This window comes from Eimeria maxima, genomic scaffold (genome assembly GCF_000499605.1).
Source record: "Eimeria maxima Weybridge genomic scaffold, Emw_scaff607, whole genome shotgun sequence".
Lineage (NCBI taxonomy): Eukaryota > Apicomplexa > Conoidasida > Eucoccidiorida > Eimeriidae > Eimeria > Eimeria maxima.
In genome coordinates, this window is record NW_013566639.1 from 1,603 (window position 1) to 21,069 (window position 19,467).

Sequence of the window (19,467 nt, forward strand, 5' to 3'; positions counted from 1 at the left end):
TGCTCATAGAAACACTGCAACTATACACATTGACCTTAAAATAACAACGCGAACAGATCCAGCATCGTTAAGCCCATCTGCTGCAGCAACAACAGACGCAACTCGTGCTGCTGCAGCAGCAGCAGCAGCATCTAAGATAAGGAGGCCCCAGCAGCAGAAGATACACCAATGGCAACAGCAGCAGATCCACAACTAACATATACAGCAGCAGCACAAGACAGCAGCAGCCACGTTCGTGGCACCAGAAGCAGCAGACAACGGCAAAGATCCGAACCACAACAGCAGCTGCAGCAAATGTGGTAGCTGCAGCAGGAGTCCTCAAACAACAGCAGCAGCAGCAGCAGCAGCAGCCAAGGCAGCAGAAGAAGAGGATCACCATCAGCAGCAGCCAAGGCAGCAGCAGAGCAGCGACAAGGCGAGAGCAGCAGCAGTGGCGGTACCCACGGCGGGACGACCGCAGCAACAGCAACAGCAGCAGCAGAGGATGTTACAACAGCAGTAGCCTTTGCAGCAGCAGCAGCTGCAGCAGAAGCCGCTACAATCAGCAGCAGGGCCCATATAAGTGCCGCTGGCTGCTCATGTCCTGCAGCAGGTTGGTGCTGCAGCAGCAGCTGCAGCACCAGCCAGTGCTGCAGAGTTTCAGGGCCCAACAGAGTCGACAGCAGCAGCAGCAGCAGCAGGAGCAGCAGCAGCAGTTGCAGTAAATATGAAGCACAAGCAGCGCTGTGTCTGTGGGGCTGAGTGTCTAGGGATAGAAGGCTCCTTTCCTGCAGCAGCAGCTGCAGCAAGCGCACTCTGCAGCAGCAGCAGCAGCAACAACAGCAGCAGCAACAGCAGCAGCAGCAGCAGCAACAAGGGGGGCGATTGGCTGCTGCTGCCGAGAGGCCACCTTCGCCGTTTGCGCAGCAGCTGTGCTTATAAGTGTTATGAGGCAGCAGCGACAGCAGCGGAGCTGCTGCAGCAACAGCAGCAGCAGCAGCTGCTACCAGCAGGTGCAGCTGCAGCACCTTTGCTGCTGGAGGTATGCGCAGCAGCAGCAGAAGTTATTTTGCATTGCAATCGTCGGCGTGGATTACACCACAACAAGTAGGCTTTAGGGTTTAGGGTTTAGGGTTTAGGGTTTAGGGTTTAGAGTCCGGTTAGCCCCGTTGCTGTTGTTGTTGGTGTTGTTGCTGCTGCTACATGTGCTGCTGCAGCTGCTGCACCTGCTGTTGCTGTTGTTGTTTTTGTTGTTGTTGTTGCTGCTGCACCGGCTGCTGCTGTTGTTATCCTGTGCTGTTGTTCAGGGTAGCGGCGACGCAGCTGCTGATATCTGCTGCTGCTGCTGCTGTTCAAGGAGCAGGCCCTCTTGCTGCTAGGCCGTTGCTCCAGCTCCTTCCCTACTGTCTCTGCAACTCCACTGCAGCGCAGCAAAGGCAGCAGCAGCAGCGACAGCAGCAGCAGCAGAATCCTGCCTTCGCTGCAGCAGCAGGTTCAGGGAGTCAAAGAAGCAGCAGGAGGAATAGCAGCAGCAAAGTCTGCAGTTTGGAGCTAGAGCGCAGCGGCGACATTAGCAGCAGCAGCAGCAGCAACAGCAGCAGCAACAGCAGCACAAGACCAGGTTCTGCTTCCTCTGATGAGGAGGAGGAAGGCAGCTGCTGCCGCCGCTGTGTCCCCTTAACTTGCTCAGATTATTATCTGTTGGAGACAGCAGCAGACACACTTGCTGCTGCTTCTGGTGCTGCTACTTCTGCTGCTGAAGGTAAACAGAATCTGCTGCTGCTGCATGCAGACAAACCCCACAGATTCCCACACATTGTTTGCTGCTGCTGCTGCCGGATAGCGGAGCCAGGGCAGAGTTGACAATTCCAGCAGCAGCAGCACCACCAGCGCCAAGGGCAGCTCTCTCTGGAGGGGTGCATGCTGCTGCTGCTGCTGCTGCTGCCTAGCGAGCTGCTAGTCTTGTATAGCAGACACTCCTATATAATATGCGTTGTCTCCTCAGGATGTACGCCAGTCGATGTGGCTGAGGCAGCTGCTGCTGCCTCTGCTGCTGCTGCAGTAGAGGGGCCCCTGGGTTTGCTGCTGCTGCAGCGCATACCCCTAGAGCAGCAGCAAGAGCAGCAGCAGCAAGAGCAGCAGCAGAATGCCTTACAGGTGCGTTTCCCCTCCTTCGCTGTGTTGCACCCTCCTCTTTTGTAGCAACTGCTCGTTAGCAGCAGCAGCTGCAGCAGCAGGATACACGGTAATAGAAAGAGACACAGGCACGCCGTGCTGCTGTTGCTGTTGTTGCTGCTTAGGTGGAACTCCTCTCCCCCACCGCAGCCGTCAGAAGAAAAGAGGCAGCAGCAGCAGCAGCAGTCCGACTGTGGCAACCGGAGCAGCAGGAGCAGCAGCAGCAGGGAGAGCACCAGCAACATCAGCAGCACCGCAGCCTCTGGGAGGCCATGAGGTCACTTGTGCTTCCACTGGCCCGGCCTACCTGTGCTGCGAGTACAGCAGCAGCAGCAGCAGCAGCAAAAACTGCAGCAGAAGCTGCAGCTACAGCACACTTGGTGCAGCAGGAAGCAGCATTTATTCTCGCTGTAGCTGCTCTGCGCAATGGACAACAGGAGCTTCGGGTTAGCTATGTGCTGCTGCTGCAGTCTGTTGCTGCTGCAAGCCTTTGCTGCTGCTGCAGTCTACTGCTGCTGCAGGCTGCTGCTCCATATGTTGCTAAGACGTAATCGCTTGCAGCATGTTGCCTTGCTGCTGATGTTGCTGCTACAACTGCTGCTGCCGTTGCAGCTACAACTGCTGTTGCTGTTGCTTCTGTTGCTGCTGCATTCAGGATGGACTTTTGGCTCAAGATGTGCTGCTGCGGGGTGCGCTGCAAGACATCGCCACTCTGCGGCGGCGACGGCAGCAGCAGCAGCAGCACGGGAGGGAAGAAAAGCAAGGGCATGCATTAGACATGCAGCTGCGCGTTGTGCTGGCAGCCCTGCAGCTCCTCACTGCAGCAGCAGCAGCAGAAACCGCACTGACAGCAGCACCGGATAGAAGCGCCTTCGGTGAAGGCGGGTGGGCCGCTGTAGGCATCCATGAATTGCTGCTGCCGCTGCTGCACCACCACCACACGCAGCAGCATGAACGGCAGCCGGAGGTGCCAGAGCAACAGCAGCAGCAGCAACAGCATCAACAACTGCAGCAGCCAGCGCACCGGCAGGAAAGTCAGCCGGAGACGCCAGAGCAGCAGCAGCAACGGCAACAGCAGCAGCAACAGCAGCAGCAACAGCAGCGGGAAGCATCTGCAGCAAGAGAAGCCGCTTTATGGGCTGGCTGTTTTATTCTGTCATTGGACTCTTTGCCTCTCCCTCTTGCTGCTGCCCTCCAGCACGGCGTGCTGCACGAACTGCAGCACCGCCTGCACCACCACCATCACCACCACCACCAGCACCAGCACCAGCACCAGCAGCAGCACCAGCAGCACCACCACCACCACCACCAGCATCAGCACCAACATCAGCAATACCAACAACACCAGCAACACCACCGAGCTGTGAAGACAGCAAGCTCTCCTTGCATTCGCTGCGGCAACAGTAGCAGCAGCAGCAGCAGCAACCCTTTTTGCACATCAGGTGCCGGACTAACGCTGCACTGCGTGTTGCTTCTGCTGCAGCAACCCGACGAACAGCTGCAGCAGAAAGCTGAGCGGCTGCTGCCTGTTAGCCTAGGCTACTTGCTGCATAATGAACCGCTGCTGCTGCTGCGGGGGATGCCGCTGCAGCAGGTGCTGCTGCAGACTCTGCAAGGAAGACATGCCCAGCACTTGGTGCTGCAGCAGCTGCTGCGTCTCCTTCCTCAGTGCAACGCAGCTGCTGCAGCAGCAACACTGGTAGACATAATTGCAGCTGCAGCCCACGCCAGCTTGTGCAGCACGGGGCTGCAGCAGCACAGCAGTGAGGAGGAGGCAATATGTTTAGTTGTTGATGTGCTGCGGGAGTTGCTGCAGCAGCGGGCTCCTCTGGTAAGGCGTGCTGCTGCTCGATCTGTAAGTCTGCTGCTTAATGCATGCACTGCTTCTACTGCTGCTTCTGATGGGCGCATTTTGAAGGAGTTACTGCAGTGCGCAGGAGCTGCTGCACTTGCTGCTGCAGCAGACAGGTGCGGTTATGTAAGACTTGCAGCAGCAGAAACTGCAGCAGCAGCAGCAGCAGCAATGGCGCAACGGCCTCATGCTGCAGCAGCAGAAACTGCAGCAGCGGAGGATATTTGCAGCACTGCTGAGTCTCTTCTTGCTGAAGGAGAACCGCTGCTGCAGCGGCTTGCTGCAGCAGCATTAGCCAGGTAAGATCTAGCTGCTGTTGAGGGTTTAGGGTTTAGGGTTTAGGGTTTAGGTGCGGAGCTAAGTGACGATTCATGCCTTAGCCTAGGGTTTAGGGTTTATGGATTAAGGTGATGTTTTGCTGCTGTTGTGGTTGCTGCTGCTGTTGCTGCTGCAGGTTGCCTGAGTGTTTCGGGCTGTCTGCTGCTCCCAGGTATTTGTGCAGCAGCACACAGATGGCTGTTGCTCTGCTGCAATCTGCTGCATGCCCTCTTGCTGCAGCGCAGCACGTGCTGCAGTTGCGTCTACTGCTGGCAGGAGCAAAGATCGGGCCGTGGGAAGCAGCAGCAACACACGCAGCGTACTGCAGCTGCATGAAGATAACACGACTGCTGAGCGACGTACCTAGCTGCTGCACCAACACCGTAGCAGCAGCAGCCGCTGACAGTCCCGCTGCTGCAGAGAGTGCATGCTCACTGGCAACAAATGCAGCAGCAGCAGCAGCAGCTGACTCCACAAAGGAAACCAGTGGTGCGAATTCAACAGCGCCTACTGGCGAAGCTACAGGCAGCAGCGGCTGCTGCTGCTGCAGCCTATGCGCTCTGCCACAGGAGCAGCAGCTGCTGCAGCAGCTGCAGCAAAGGAAGCACCAGAGGCGGGGGCTACATATGCTGCAGCAACGGTGGCGTATCTGTGGCAGTGTTGCAGTTCTATGGGGAGCGCTGGCAAATATATGCATGTTTAAGCAGCAGCGGCAACAGCAGCAACAGCAGGAGCTGCAGCACCGACGGCAGCAACTGTACCAGCAGCAGCAGTGGCAACAGCAGCAGCAGGTGGGCGCCGTGCTGCTCAACGTTTTGCAGCCTGCATCTGTTGTCATAGTAGAAAGTGACGCACGAATCAGAGCAGCAGCAGCTGCTGCTGTTCTCCAGTTGTTCCGCTGCTGGAGAGACACCGCAGCAGCAGCAGAAGCTGGTGCTGCAGCTGCAGCTGATGCCGAATCACTGGAGGCATACCTAGGTGCATTAGTACATGGGGCTACACCGCCGCCAGCAGCAGCAGCAGCGCAGCAGCAGCTGCTTCTGCTGAAGCGAGGCATATCCGAATCTTCTCCATTTCCTATCATCCCTCCTGCAGGTGAGCAGCAACAGGCACAGCAGCAGGAACAGTAGCAGGAACAGCAGCAGCATAACGCAATGGGGTACCTGCAACAGCAGTAGCAGCAAGAATAGCAGCAGCAATAGCTGCAGCAATAGCAGCAGCTGCAGCATTTGTGTGTTGTGGGGTGCAGCACTACCAGATGAGCTAGGCTACCTGTGCCAGCTAGCAGCGCAACTCAAGGAATCTGTAGAATGTAAGCCTGCAAGCTGCTGCTGCTGCTGCTGCTGCTGTGGTAGTGGACCTACTGTTCTAGCTGCTTCTGGTGACTGTAGTGCTGCTGCTGCGCTCGCTGCCCCTTCTTGTGTTGCTGTGGCTGTTGCTGCTGCCTGTGATGCTGGTTCGGCTAATGCTGGTCATACAGCTGCTGCTGTTCCAATCTTTGGCCAGTTTTGCTGCTGCAGCTGTTGCTGCTGTTCTAGCTTGCCATTTTGCTGCAATTGCTGAGCTGCTTGCTTGACGAGTGGAGCTGTATTTGCTGCTGCTGTTTGCATGCACTTCTCTGTCTGCTGCTGCAGCGGAGTGGCTGCCGGCGAGCTGTGCGGAAATTGCTGCTAGGAGCTGGGCCAGATGCAGCAGCAGCAGCAACAGCAGCAGCAGCAGCAGCAACGGCAGCAGCAACAACAGCGACAGCAGCAGCAGTAGATGCCGTGTGAGAAGCTTGTCTGCTACAGTTGAGTCCGCTACAGCATGGCTGCGGTGTCTCTGCTGCCTACATCAGCAGCGCTGCTGCTTGCTGCTGTTGCCTGCTTCCTTTGGGCCCATAGCTTCTCTCTTGGAGGAGTTGCGTCACCAGAAGGATACCCCTCTGTATGTACAACGCATGCAGATGCTGCAGGTGCTGGACGTGCTGCTATGGGAGGTGCAGTACGAGCAGCAGCAGGTGCAGCACGGGGGAGCAGCGCGCCTTTGTGATGTAATACTGCTGCTGCTTGACTCTGCAACGGCAGAGATGAGCAAGTCTCTGCAGCAGCAGCAGCAACAGCACAAGCAGCAGCAACATCAGACTCAGCAAGTCTTGCCATCCCTCACTGTGCAACAACCACAGCAGCAGCAGCAATCCCCAGAGGTGCCACAGGACTATCCACTGTGCTGCGCCACGCTGCCGCCGCAGCAGTCGCATATTCAGCGTCAGCAACAGCAGCAGCAACAGCAGCAACATCAACGACACCCTGGAGGACATGGTGCCGAAGATAAGCCCTTCGAGCAGCCTAAGATGCGGCGGCAGAAGCAGCAGCTGCTGCAACTCCTGCCGGATAGACACATGAGCCTCAGCAGCAGCAGCAGCAGCAGCAGCAGTGGGAGCGGGAAGCTCTCAAGATCCAGCCGCATGGCAGATCTTTCAGGAGCTGCTGGTTCTGCTGCAGCTGCTGGTTCTGCTGCAGCAGCTGCTGGCTTGCCGCCAGTATGTACAGCTAAACGGGACACTGAGAGAGCCTTCCAAGCCCGGCCTGCTGCTGCTGCAGCAGGTGCAGCAGCAGCAGCAGCAGTTCTTGCTTGTTATACAGGCGGCGTTGACTTGGGCTGCCGAGAGGGGAATCAAGAATGCATGGTGTTGCTGCCAACTACACCGCAGCAGGAAGCCTTCTTGCTGCTGGACCTGCTGCTGAAGCTGCAGTTGCATGCAGACTCTAACGCCTTACTACCTCGCCTAACCCGCTTGCTGCTGCTGCATAAAAAAGCTCACGAGATTGTAAACAGTCTTGATCCCTGCAGCAGCAGCAGCACAGGTGACTGTAGCAGCAGCTGCTGCTGCTTTACCTGCACCAGCAAAGCTATGCTTACTGGCTATTGTTCTGTGTGTGAGCATTCAATATCTCTTATACGCAGCTGCTGCAGTCAGCGCGTGTGGAGCGGCATGCTTCCTCTGCTGCTGGTGCTGCTGCACTGCACCCCCGTTGCCAGCAGCAACAGCAGCAACGTCAGCAACAACTGGTGCACCGGCGTTCTGGGGTTGGTGCGGGCAATATCTGTTGTTGCAGGAGGGTGTGGTCCGGGGCCAGCAAAGCAGCGAGCTGCTGCGGCTGTGGCAGTTGCATGCGCAGCAGCGCATCACCAGCAGCAACAGCAGCAGCAGCAACAGCAGCAGCAGCAACAAAGCTCTTGGAGGCACGGCCGCAGGACGGAGCAGCAGGTGCAGGAGGCAGCAATCCTGCAGTCGGCTTCCAGTGCCCTCAGCAGCGCGCAGCAGGCACTGCAGCACCAACTGCAGCAGCACCAGCAGCATCACCTGCACCAACACCAGCAGCAGTCGGAGTTCGGCGGCCGCCGCACAGGGGGACTGCACTGCAGCAGGGTAGGCAGTGGCAACGGGGGAGTTCGTCGCTCTCTAGGAGATGTTTTCTCTTCCTTTGCCAATTCCTGTGAGTTGCTGCTGTTGCTGCTGTTGCTGCATGACAAGCAGCATCAATAACAGTAGTAGCAGAAGTAGCAGCAACAACAGCAACAACAGCAACAGCACCAACTGGAGCAGCAGCTAACTTAATGTGTCTTTCTGCTGTGTGTGTCTGGATCTTGTTGCTACAGCGAGCACAGGTACAGTGGCATCTAGTGGGGCTCCAACAGGTGCAACAGCAACAGCAGCACCAGCAGCAGCAGCACCACCAGCAGCAGCAACAACAACAACACCAGCAGCAGCAGCAGTAGCAGCATGGCGACATTCACATAGGAGGCAGTTGCGGTCTGCCCCTGCGTCATTAAGAGAGACGAGGGGATTGCGTCTAAAGCTATGGGATGCAGCACAAGGGTAGGCCCTTGCTGCTGCTGTTGTTGTTGCTGCTGCTGTTGCTTGTGCTGCTGCTTGTGCTGCTGCTTCGCAAGTGCTTGATGCCGGTGTACTTGCTGCAAGTTTTCGTTGCTGCTTCTGCTGGTGTTGCTGCTGCTGCTCGATGTTGGGCTGGTGTTGAGTCTCCCTTGAGCCCATGCTCCCCGGGCTGTATATGCAGTATTTCTTCGTTGCTGCTGCTGTGCTGCTGCTGTTGCAGCGGCCGCGTAGACTGTTGGGAGGATTGGTGGCAGCGGCTGCACGGGCTGTACGTACACCGCAGCAACTTGGCGTGTATTGCTGCTGTCGCGCCTTTGGCAAAGGCTGATTCTGATGATGCAGCAGGAGCAGCTGCTGCTCCTAGTGGAGGCACCGCAGCGGAGGAGAAGGGAGCAGCAGCAGCAGCTGCTGCTGTAGTTGCAGACAAGTTGTTTGCTGTTGCTCTCTGCGAGGACTGTTTTGCCTTAAGGGCGGAGCAGAATTTAGAGGCCGTCGCAGCTATAAAGTGAGTGGGAGCAGCAGCAGCAGCAGAACCAGCAGCAATAGCAGCAGCACCAGCAGCAATAGCAGTAGCAATGGCAGTAGCAATGGCAGGAGCAACGAGAATCGAGGCAGCAGCAGCAGCGGGGCCGCGATTGTGCTGTAACGGCATATCTGTGCTTCCGGTGCTGCTGCTGTTGTTGTTGCTGCTGCTGCAGCAACGGGTTTGCGCGTTGCCTGCAGGAATCCCCCGTGTCTGTATGCCGTCGCGCGGTGTCTCTTGGGGTGTACATGCAGCAGCGGCAGCAAATGCAACATCAGATGCCGCTGCAGGTGTCTCTCTGTTTACTAGGGAGGGCAGCAGAAAGATGCAGAGATAATCCTCTATCTATATGGCTATTTGAATCACTCTGGATGCATGAACCATGTAGGCTGCTGCTGCTGCTGCTGCTGCTGCTGCTGCTGCATTGCGGGGTGCTGCTGCTCTAGTTGTTGCTTCGCTTGTTGCAACTGCTGCTAATGTGTTGTTATTGCTGCTGTTGTTGTTGTTGCTGTTGGTGTGCCGCAGCACGTACAGCAGCTATGCTGCTGCTGTTGGCTCTTCTTCGAGCAGGGCAGCATGCGTCTGCTGCTGCGCTGCTGCAGCAGGCTAAACATGTGCTGCTAGAGCAGCAGTTCAGGCAGCTAGAGAGACTAGCTAAGGAAGTGATGTTTGCTGTTGTGGTAGATTCTAGTCAGCCGCCCGCAAGCAGCAGTAGCTATGCTGCAGCAGCAGCCACAGCAACAGAAGCAGCAGTGGCAGCACAAGGCGCTGCAGCTGCTGCTCCTCCTCCTGCAACACCAGCAGCAGTAGCAGAGGCGCATGCGCAGATCGCGCAGTCAATGTGGCGATGCTTTGCATTCTATGACTCCTTCCACCCCATGAGGAAAGCAGCAGGAGCAGCTACTGCTGCTGCTGCTGCTCCTGCTCTCCGCAGGACACTGCAGCAGATGCAGCTGCTGCCACCCAGCGCTGCTACCCAGGGTCCAACAACGGCAGCAGACACACTTGACGAAACAGCAGCAACAGCAGCAGCAGCAGCAACAGCAGCAAGCCCTCACCATTTGAAGCCCACCACCGGCAGCGGCATGTCGGGGCACGCGAGCCTGCAGTGAGAATTCTGTTGTCGCTGCTGCTGCTGTTGTTGCTTCCGCTGCTGCTACTGCTGCTGCTGCTTGCCGTTATCTGAGTGTCTTCTGCTGCGCTCTTTTACAGTAAGTGCTGCTGCTGCTAGTGCTGCGGCTGCTGCAGAGCTCTGTACTGGATGGGGTTGTGGAGCGACGCGCTGGGCGTAGCAGCGCAGCAGCAGCAACAGCATCATGAAGCAGCAGCAACATCGGAGGCCTTGACAGCAGCAGCAGCTGCTGCTGCATTTAACTGTAGAGACTATGAAGCACTGCAGCTCTACAGCAAACAGCTAGGGGAGGTACGCATCTGCAGCAGCAGGAGAGCAGAAGTTCAGGACCTGCAGCAGCAACGGCAGCAGCAGCAGCAGGAAAGGCTCTCTGTTGACGATGTTGCTGTTGTGTCTCTTTCTGGTGTATGTACAGCCCTACGCAAGATACTTCTACACTGCAGCTGGGTCTTCTTGCTGCCACACCACTGCAACAACAGCAGCAGGAGCAACTGCAGCACAGGCTGCAGTTGATACTGCAGCAACTGCAGCAGCTGCTGTTTGCCATGGGGCATGCAGCAGCAGCAACGGAATGCTGCAAGCACTTCAGCAGCTGCAGGTTGAGGCGTTACGTGCCTCGGCAGCAGCAGATTTTACTGCTGGGCGAGGTGCAGCAGCAGCAGGAGCAGCAGCAGAAGCAGGAAGCAGCAACAGCACCGGTTGCTTCACTGCTGCTCTTCACAAGCTGCCGCACGGAGCATTACTGCTTCCCGGAGCTCTGCGCAAGGTCGCAGCGGTACGACTGAGGGTTTAGGGTTTAGGGTTTAGGGTTAGATGCTTAAAGTTTTGGCTGTAGGGGAAGCGTATCCAGAAAGAAGATAGAGGGTTTGTGGCTTTGCGCTTTAAGGTGTAGAGTTTAGGGTTTAGGGTTTAGGGTTTAGGGTTTGTGTGTGTCCGCAGGCGGGAAGTTTGCAGATGCCGTCTACAGAAGTGTATCCTCTGCTGCGTTGCACGGCAGCAGCAGCGAGCTGCAGCAGCACAGAAGCCTACAGTGGATCGCTGCTGCAGTTGTTACTACCTCTGCTGCACTACCAGCAGAAGCAGAGGCAGCAGCAGCAGCAGCAGTGGGACCCCTGGTGTCTGCTGCTGACAGCACGGGAGCTTCACCGGCTGGGGCAGCAGCAGGAGGCCCTGCAGCTGCTGTCGCTTGCAACAGATTCCTCGTGCAGCACCAGCAGCACCAGCAGCAGCAGCGGCAGCAGCGCCAACCTTGGAAGGCTACAGCTTCCATCGGTGCCGCGTCCCCTGCAGCAGCTGATGCAGCTGCCGGCGCATGCGCCGCAGCAACAGGAGCTGCTTCTGCTGCTCCGTGCATGCAGAGCGACTGTGCCTGCTTCTGCTGCAGCAGGTCTAACAACAGCAGCAGCAGACACAGTCACCGCAACAGCAGCAGCAGCAAACCGCCTAGCGCCTCAACAAGAAGAAGTGTTGCAGGCTGCTGCTGCTGCTGCACTGCAGTGTTGCTGCCGCCTTACTCTGGGTAAGCTGTTGTGGGGTTGAGGGTTTAGGGTTTAGGGCACCAAAACTAGGGTTTAGGGTTTATGTTCAACTGCTGCAGCAGTGGCAGCTGTGCTGTAAGAGATTGTCTGGAAACATTTGCTGCTGCTGTTGTTTGCTGCTGCTGTGTTTGCTGCTGCTGCAGCCAAGTGGACCGACGAAGTGCAGGAGCTGCCTTTGCATGCCACCACTGGATACAGCAGGAGCAGCAGCAGCAGTCTGTCTCCTGCTGCTACAAACTCGCTCCTGCGATTTGCTGCAGCAGCAGAAGCTGCACCTGCTGCGGTTCGCGCTGCAGCATCAGCAGACTGCCCGGCTGCTGCTGCTGCAGCTGCGGCTTGCTGCTACAACTGGGGTATCTCCATCTTGCGTGCGGTGGCTCCAATGCAGCCACGGGCGTCGCGGCAGAAGCAACAGCGGCAGCAACAGCAGCAGCACGAGACAGTGGTAGAGACAGCAGCAGCAGCAACAGCAATGCATGCAGAGGATTCCTCGCAGGCGCCACTTCTTCTAGAAGAAATGCCGCAGCTTCCTGCTGCCTTGCGGCAGTGGCAGCAGCAGCAACAACAACAGCAGCAGCAACCATCAGGCAGCAAGGGTCAAGGACTGCATCTTTCTGCTGGTGTGCAGCAGCAGCTGGTGCTAGAGGCCCTCAAGTCGTTGCTGCGTGCTGCTCGTCTAACTGCAACAACAGCAGCAGCAGATACGGCAGCAGGCATAGAGTTTGCATTGGCGCTGCTGCATGCAATTGGATTGGTAGGCCTGAGCGAGGCATTGCTGCTGCTACTGCTACTGCTGCTGCTGCTGCTGCTGCTTATGCTGCTCACTCAACCCGAGCATATCTTCAAACATTATCAGAACGCTGGGCTCGCCCGCCCTTGTGCTACTGCTGCTACTGCTGCTGTTGTTGCTGCTGCTGCTGCAGGCAGGCTCTGAAGACCCCAGAGTAGAGCAGCTCGTGTCCGCGGAGATGCCGTCTTTGCTGCGGCTCCAGCAGCCTCTTCTGCACCAGCTGCTAGCAAAGACAGCAGCAGCAGAGACAAAGCATCAGGAGCGGCTGTACACCCAAATTCTAATTCAGTTCGGTAGGCTGCTGCTGCTGCTGCTGCACCCGGTTAGGCTTGCATGCACGAGTGACTGCATGCATACATGAGGGAAGCTGCAGGGGGTGCCTCTTGTAGGGAGCATATTTGCGATTTTTTTCTTGCTGCTGCTGCTGTTGTTGTTTCTGCTGCTGCTGCTGCAGCTCTGTCGGAGCCCCAGGCGGCAGTGCTGCCGCTGGTGACGAGTATGGAATGTACAGGCAGTCCTAGTCTGGTGCGTGCAGCAACAGCAGCAGCAGCCGCTGCAGCAGCATCTCATGGATCCCTGCTGCAGGAGGCGCGTTGCCTGCAGCAGCAGCTAATGCAGGTGTCTGTACACCTGGGGGAGAGATGGTTTGCTGCTCTTGATACAGCAAGCCACCTTGCTTTTGATAAGAAGCAGCATGCTGCTGCAGTCCGTTTGCTGCTGCCCCTGCATGAAGACACGCTAAAGGGACCAAAGGTGCGGTTTCCGCTGCTGCTGCTGCTGTTGCTTTTGTTGCATCTGTTGCTGCTGCTTGTACTGTATTCATACGAGTTGAGTCGCCTGAGCACCTGCTGCACGCCCAATGTGCTGCTACTGCTGCTGCGTGCTGCTTGCTGCTGCAGTGTGCGGCAGATGCTGCCTTCTTGCAGCAGCACGGAGCTGCACTGCAGCAGGCGTACATGGGTTTGCAGTCCTTCATTTCGCAAGGTGAGCGGCCTGTGCCCGCAGCAGCAGCAGCAGCTGCTGCTGCAAAGCACCAGCAGCAGCAGCAGGAAAGCAGCCGCAGCCATAGTGGCTGCAGCAGCTACCCCCTTCTTAAGACATCGCAGAAGCATATCCCTTTTTCTCTCTCTGCTTCCCACAACAGCAACAGCAGCAACAGCAGCAGCAGGATTTATACAGGCATGAATGCATGCATGCATATGTGTGCAGGGTGTGGCGAGGAAGCAGCGCATGCATTGCATTGGAGTTGGGGCTGCTACTTTCGCGTCTTTTCTTCGTTGCTGCTGCAACAAAGAATAGAGGGCCGCACTGGCCATCTTCATGACAGTGCGCCGCAGCTGCAGCAACTCACGCTGCAGCACTTAGACGTACCTGGTGAGCTGCTGCTGCTTCTGCTGCTGCTGCTGCAGCACGACGCCACCTCACACTGCACCTCATTAGCAGCAGCAGCAGTAGCAGCAGTAAGATGGAGTTGCTGGGCAGATGATGGAAGATTGTGTCAGTGCGTCTGCCACGGCGAATGCCATTCTCCCTTTGCTACTGCTACTGCTGCAACTGCTGCTGCTGCTGCTGCTGTTGTTGCTGCTGCAGGACAACCAGGAGTGCGTATACACCGTGTGCTGCCTCGTGTGTTGGTGTTACCAACTAAGGAGAGGCCTCGCGTTATAACAATGGAAGGAAGGAATGGCTGCTGCTATCGATTCCTCCTTAAGGCACAAATAGATCTAAGACTGCAGCAACGAATTCTATTGGTATATATACACCTGTTGCTGCTGCTGCTGCTGATTCTGCTGCTGCTCGTGCTGCAGGTGCTGCCGATGCTGATGGTGGTGCTGATGCTGCTGTTTTTATTGCTAGTGATCATGCTGGTGCAGTTTCTGCTGCTGCTGCACTGAAGCCTTTTGCTGCTGAGCTGTTGGATGTGCTGCTGCAGGTCTTCAAGTACATATCGCGTCTGCTGCAGCAGCAGACGCTACAATTGCCCTGCTGCTGCCCTGCAGCAGCATCAGGTCCACAGGAGCTGCAGCAGGCGTCGCTAGGGGGCTTACTGAGTAACACCAGCTGTAGCAGCAGCAGCAGGCGAAGCACCACGACGGGGTGCTGCAACAACAACAGCAGCAGCAGCAGCAGAGTTCGTTTTAAAAGCTGCTGCTGCAGCATCCCGCTTGCATTGTATGAAGTAATTCCTCTTTCCCCTTCCTTAGGGTTGGTTCAATGGTTGCATGCAGCCCCAACATTAAAGGATTTACTAGGGAAATATCGCCGCATGCAACGTGTCCCCTTAAATTTAGAGTTGTCCCTCTTCACGGCAGAGAAGCAGCAGCAGCTGCATATGCTGCAGCAGCAGCACCAGCAACAGCAGCAACAGCAGCAGCACTTGCACGGCGGCCATAGCAGCAGCAGCAATGCAAGCGCTGCTCAACGTGCTGCAGCAAGTGCTGCTAAAGATGCACCAGAAGTGGTAGGCTCAGCTGCAGATGTTCTCTTCTCACGCACCAGCAGCACCCTATGCAGCAGCAGCGGCAGCAGCAGCCTATGCAGCAGCAGCAGCTAGAGCAGCAGCAGCAGAAGCAGCAGTGCATGCATGTTGTTATGTGTTTGTTTGCTGCAGCTAGAAGCAGCTTTTAGGGCTTTTTTAGAGAGGACGACGGGCGACGATTTGCGGCAGCTGCTTTGGCTGCGCTGCAGCAGCAGCAGCAGCAGCAGCTGGTTGCAGCAGCGGCGTTGTATTGCAGCAGCACATGCAGCAATGGCTGCTTGTGGCTATCTGTGTGGAATAGGGGACAGACACCCCGGCAATCTGCTGCTGTGCTGTTGCTGCAGCAGCAGCAGCTGCAGCGGCTGCTCTATTGCTCATATTGACTTCAGCGATGTCTTCGAAGCTGCTGCATGCAGAACAACACAACCAGAAACCGTCCCATTCAGGTCCAGCTGCTGCTTATGCTGCTGCTGCTGCTGCTGCTGCTGCTGTTTGTTCTCTGGTGCTGCTGCTGCTGTTGTTGTTTTCAAGGCTGTATCTAGCCTCTCCTGCAGTGCCTCTGTTGTCTCCTGTTTCTTATGCTTTGTGTCTGCATGCATGCATGCATGCACGCCTGCATGCATGTGTATGACCGAACGTGTGGTTTCTTTGGGGCTGTATCCGCATGCATGCATACATGTATGCACGCATGCATATGTTTGTATATGTATTGTTGTGCTGTTATCTGCATGCAGACAGACACGAATGTTATCTCGTGCTATGGATGTTGGGGCATCAGGAGGGATTTTTTTATCTTCTCTTTGTTTTTCCCTCAATACATTTAGAGATAATAAATTTTATCTCTATTTGCTGCTTGCTGCATGCATTTTAGACCCTTCCCTACCCTTAAAAGTACTTAGACAATCTGCAGCAGATAACAACATTTACCCACAGGGGGGCCCCACTGCCAGGGGCCCCCCATCTCCCTCAGCAAAGAGGTCACAGAGGTCACCCACTCGTAGGCAACCCACCAATGGGGGCCCCCATGGAGGGATTCATAAGCACCCTTCTGGTTATGGGGAAGGCCACCCAGGGGTTGGGGGACACCAAGGTGAGGGGCTCCCAGTGCGGGGGCCCCCAGGAGAGGGGGCCCAACAGGGTACAGAAGGTGTTGCATTGAGGTGGCCGCGGACAAGAGAAGATGTCCTTGAAAGAGTTTGTAACAAACTCACTGGACACGACTTCGGGTAAGAATGCATGCATGCATGCATGCATGCATGCATGCATGCATGCATGCATGCAACGTGTTGTGGGGATGCATGCATGCATCGGAAGTGCAGAATGCAACGTTGCATACATCCCCAGTCATGCTCATTCCTGTATGTGTTGTGTCTGTGTGTTGCTGTTGCTGCTGCTGTTGTTGCTGTTACTGCTGCTGCAGCCCCACCCCTCTTGACGTCGAAGCACAAGCCAACAGGTTAATTGAAGAAGCCACCAGTACCCGCAACCTTGCAAGAATGTACCCTGGTTGGTGCCCTTTCTGGTAAAGGCTAATAATTGCCATAAGGGGGCCCCTTAGGGCCCCTTAAGGCGGTGGGGGGGGCCCCCTTACTTCTACGGGGGGGGCCCACGCCTTATACCCTGGCCCCCGTAAGGGCCCTCGTAGGGGCCCCCTGAAGACCCAAAGGTGTTTATAGAGGCAGCAGAACGGGCCTGTGCAGCCGCAAATGCTGCTCTTGGCGTATCCATGTGTTGTCTTTGTCTGCAGCTAGCTACAGCTAGCTGTAGCTAGGTACGGCTAGCTGCAGTTGTTAGCCACGGCTAGCAGCAGCAGCTAGATACAGCTAGATACAACTACCTACAGCTACATACAGAGGTACACTCCCTACAGTTAGATACAGCTAGCCACAGTTGGGTGCAGCTAGCTGCACCTAGCTGCAGCTAGCCACAGCTAGAGGCCTACTAGCTGCAGTTAGCTACAGCGGCCTATTAGTAAACTAATACATATACAAGTATACATAATATTAGTGTGTATATATATGTACATGCATATATATTCATTGGTGTACATTATTATATGTATATGTTATATTGTTGCTGCTTGCTAACATACATGAGCATGGAGCACTGTAGGGTTTAGGGTTTAGGGTTTAGGGTTTAGGGTTTTTTCTTGTGGGTCTTTAAGACTCATTGAGGGTTTTGTATTTTTATTTTTGTTTTTTTTTTTTTTTAATTTATATTTTAAATATTTTTAATATAATAAAATAATAAATAAATAATAAAATTAATTTGTTGGTAGGATCTGTCCTACCTGCATATAGCAGCAGTGGGGCTGTCCTGTGGGGCTCCATCGTCTGTGCATGCATGCAGCAGCAGCAGCAACAATTAATGCTGCAGCAGCTTCTTTTTTTTATCCTTTAAACTACTTGACGCTGGTTAGCTGCCAGCGTAAACTGGTATTTTTGCCGTTAACTGCAGCAGCAGCTGCTGCTGCTGCTGTTGTTCCTGCTGCTGCATGCGCAGCGCATACAAACGTCAGCCTTTGTGGCTCTGTAGATATTTTTTTCTTTATTTATAATAATTAAAAACAAATTAATTTTTAATTTTGTTATATTTATATCCTTAATTACGTTGGAAGACTCACGAATACCTCCTAGCAGCAGCAGCAGCAACACCAGCAGCAGCAGGACTTGCTGTTGACAGCAGCAGCTGCATCCGTATTGTGGCCGTCTGTATTGTTGTACAGTTGTATCACTAGCAGCAGCAAGAGCAGCAACAACAAAAGCAGCAGCAGCAGCAGCAGCAGCAGCAGCAGCAGATTGTTCATCAGCATCACCATCAAACAGCAGCAACACCACCACCAACAGCAACAGCAACAGCAACAGTAACAGCAACAGCAGCAACAGCAGCAACAGCAGCAGCAGCAAAATGGCTAAGGGCTTGCGTAGTAAGACAAAGAGAGCCTTTAGGGCTGTAAAAAGGCAACATGTATCTAATACTATTGAGGTAGATCGCATGCATGCACTGCAGCAGCGGCTGCAGATGCTGCAGCAAGGAGAGGATCCTATGATACTACACAGAAGACCTCTTAATAAATTCCTTCATCCAGGTATGTAATTTATATACACAGTACAATTATGCATGCAACAATAACAATAGCAGCAGCAGCAGCAGCAGCAACAGCAGCAGCAACAGCAGCAGCAGCAACAATAACGGTAGCAGCAGTAGTATAGGATACATAGCCAATATATATATAGTATATAATAATAAAATATAAATCCCCCTAAATAAATAAAAATAAATAAAATAAATAAAATAAATAATATATTAATTAATTAATTAATTAATTTATTTATTTATTTATTTATTTATTTATTTTTTTTTGTATATATAGAGGCAATAGATGCTGAATTCCCTAGACATGAATCAAGAAATATACCAATAGATTTTAGGTCTTCTTTTCTTTCTTATAGTGGCTTAGTAGGTAGAGGACAAAGAAAAAAATATAATAAACAAGAACAAGAAGAATTAATACATTTATATGGATGTATACCTGGTAACACTGCAGCAACTGCAGCAACAGCAGCAGCAACAGCAGCAACAGCAGCAACAGCAACAGCAACAGCAACAGCAGCAGCAACAGGGAATACATCCATGCAAACAGATGGAGAAATATTATTAGATTATTCTAATAGTAGCAATCCTTCTGCTGCTGCTGCAGGAGCAGCAGCAGCAGGAGCAGCAGCAGGAGCAGCAGCAGCAGCAGGAGCAGCAGCAGGAGCAGCAGCAGGAGAAGGAAGCATGGATACAGACACAAAAGAGTATAGTTTACCTCTTAGGAGTATTCCTGTCGTAAAAAATTCATTAAAACAAATTCGCAGCAAAAGATCTATAAAAAGATATAAACATAAACAAAAGTAATTATATATATATGCATGCATGCATGCATGCATGCATGCAGCAGCAGCAGCAGCAGTAGCAGCAGCAGTTGCTGCTCCTGATACAGCAGATAGCTGTTACTGCTGCAGTTAGCCTGTCCTGCTGCAGCTTCGGGCGGGGAGCAGATGCTGCAGCATCAGCAGCAACAGCAACATCAGCAGCAACAGCAGCAGCAGCAACGTCAGCAGCAGCAGCAGCAAATGCATTGCTGCCTTATCTATTGCTGATTTTGTTTATTGGGGCTGCACCCAACAAATGCACAACACCTCCGTATAAACGCATGCAGCAGCAAATGCATGCAGCAGCAGCAAAGAGCATGCAGAAGCACGTGCATGCAGCAACACACATTATTGCATGCAGCAGCAAATGCATGCATGCTGCAGCAGCACATAAGTGCATGCAGCAGCATACAAATGCATGCAAACTTTTGTTGCATGCAACAACAAACTTCTTTGTCTGTTTTATCCTCTATATTATATATAAATATATTAAGGGCAATAGTTGCTGCTGTTGCTGCAGCAGCAGCAACAGCTGCTGCTGCTGCAGCTGCTGCAGCAGAGACGGAGAAAACAACAGACACAAGGAAATAGACAGATAGAGAGAAAGAGAGACAGAGGGAGAAAGGAGACAAATGCATGCATACAATAGCAGTCCTTGCAAACCCTAAACCCTAAACCCTAAACCCTCAAAGGTCAAAGGGTTAGCAGCAAACCCTACACCCTTAACCCTAAACATCCATCTCTAAACCCTAAACCCTAAACCCTAAACCCTAGAAATTTAATTGACGAATTAAAATGTTCCCTTTAAGGGTTTGTAGTTAGGCAAAAAAAAAAGAATAACGGTAAACCCTATGTATATATATATATATATATATATATATATA

The 19,467-nt window shown here is 54.0% G+C and overlaps 1 protein-coding gene across 1 annotated transcript; it reads left to right on the top strand.

Moving 5' to 3' along the window:
- Positions 1 to 706: 706 nt before the first annotated feature.
- Positions 707 to 14,741, top strand: EMWEY_00038880 (phosphatidylinositol 3-and 4-kinase domain-containing protein, putative; the record flags this gene model as incomplete). Its single annotated transcript, XM_013482410.1, has 23 exons — positions 707 to 1,086; positions 1,287 to 1,741; positions 1,985 to 2,136; positions 2,280 to 2,600; positions 2,810 to 3,985; positions 4,073 to 4,305; positions 4,497 to 5,419; positions 5,574 to 5,636; positions 5,959 to 7,803; positions 7,967 to 8,186; positions 8,425 to 8,709; positions 8,903 to 9,017; positions 9,333 to 9,835; positions 9,976 to 10,150; positions 10,275 to 10,634; positions 10,799 to 11,378; positions 11,541 to 12,151; positions 12,321 to 12,480; positions 12,699 to 12,940; positions 13,087 to 13,171; positions 13,778 to 13,938; positions 14,121 to 14,196; positions 14,416 to 14,741. The coding sequence occupies 23 exons, from the start codon at positions 707 to 709 to the stop codon at positions 14,739 to 14,741; spliced, it is 9,447 nt and encodes a 3,148-aa protein (XP_013337864.1).
- Positions 14,742 to 19,467: the final 4,726 nt, after the last annotated feature.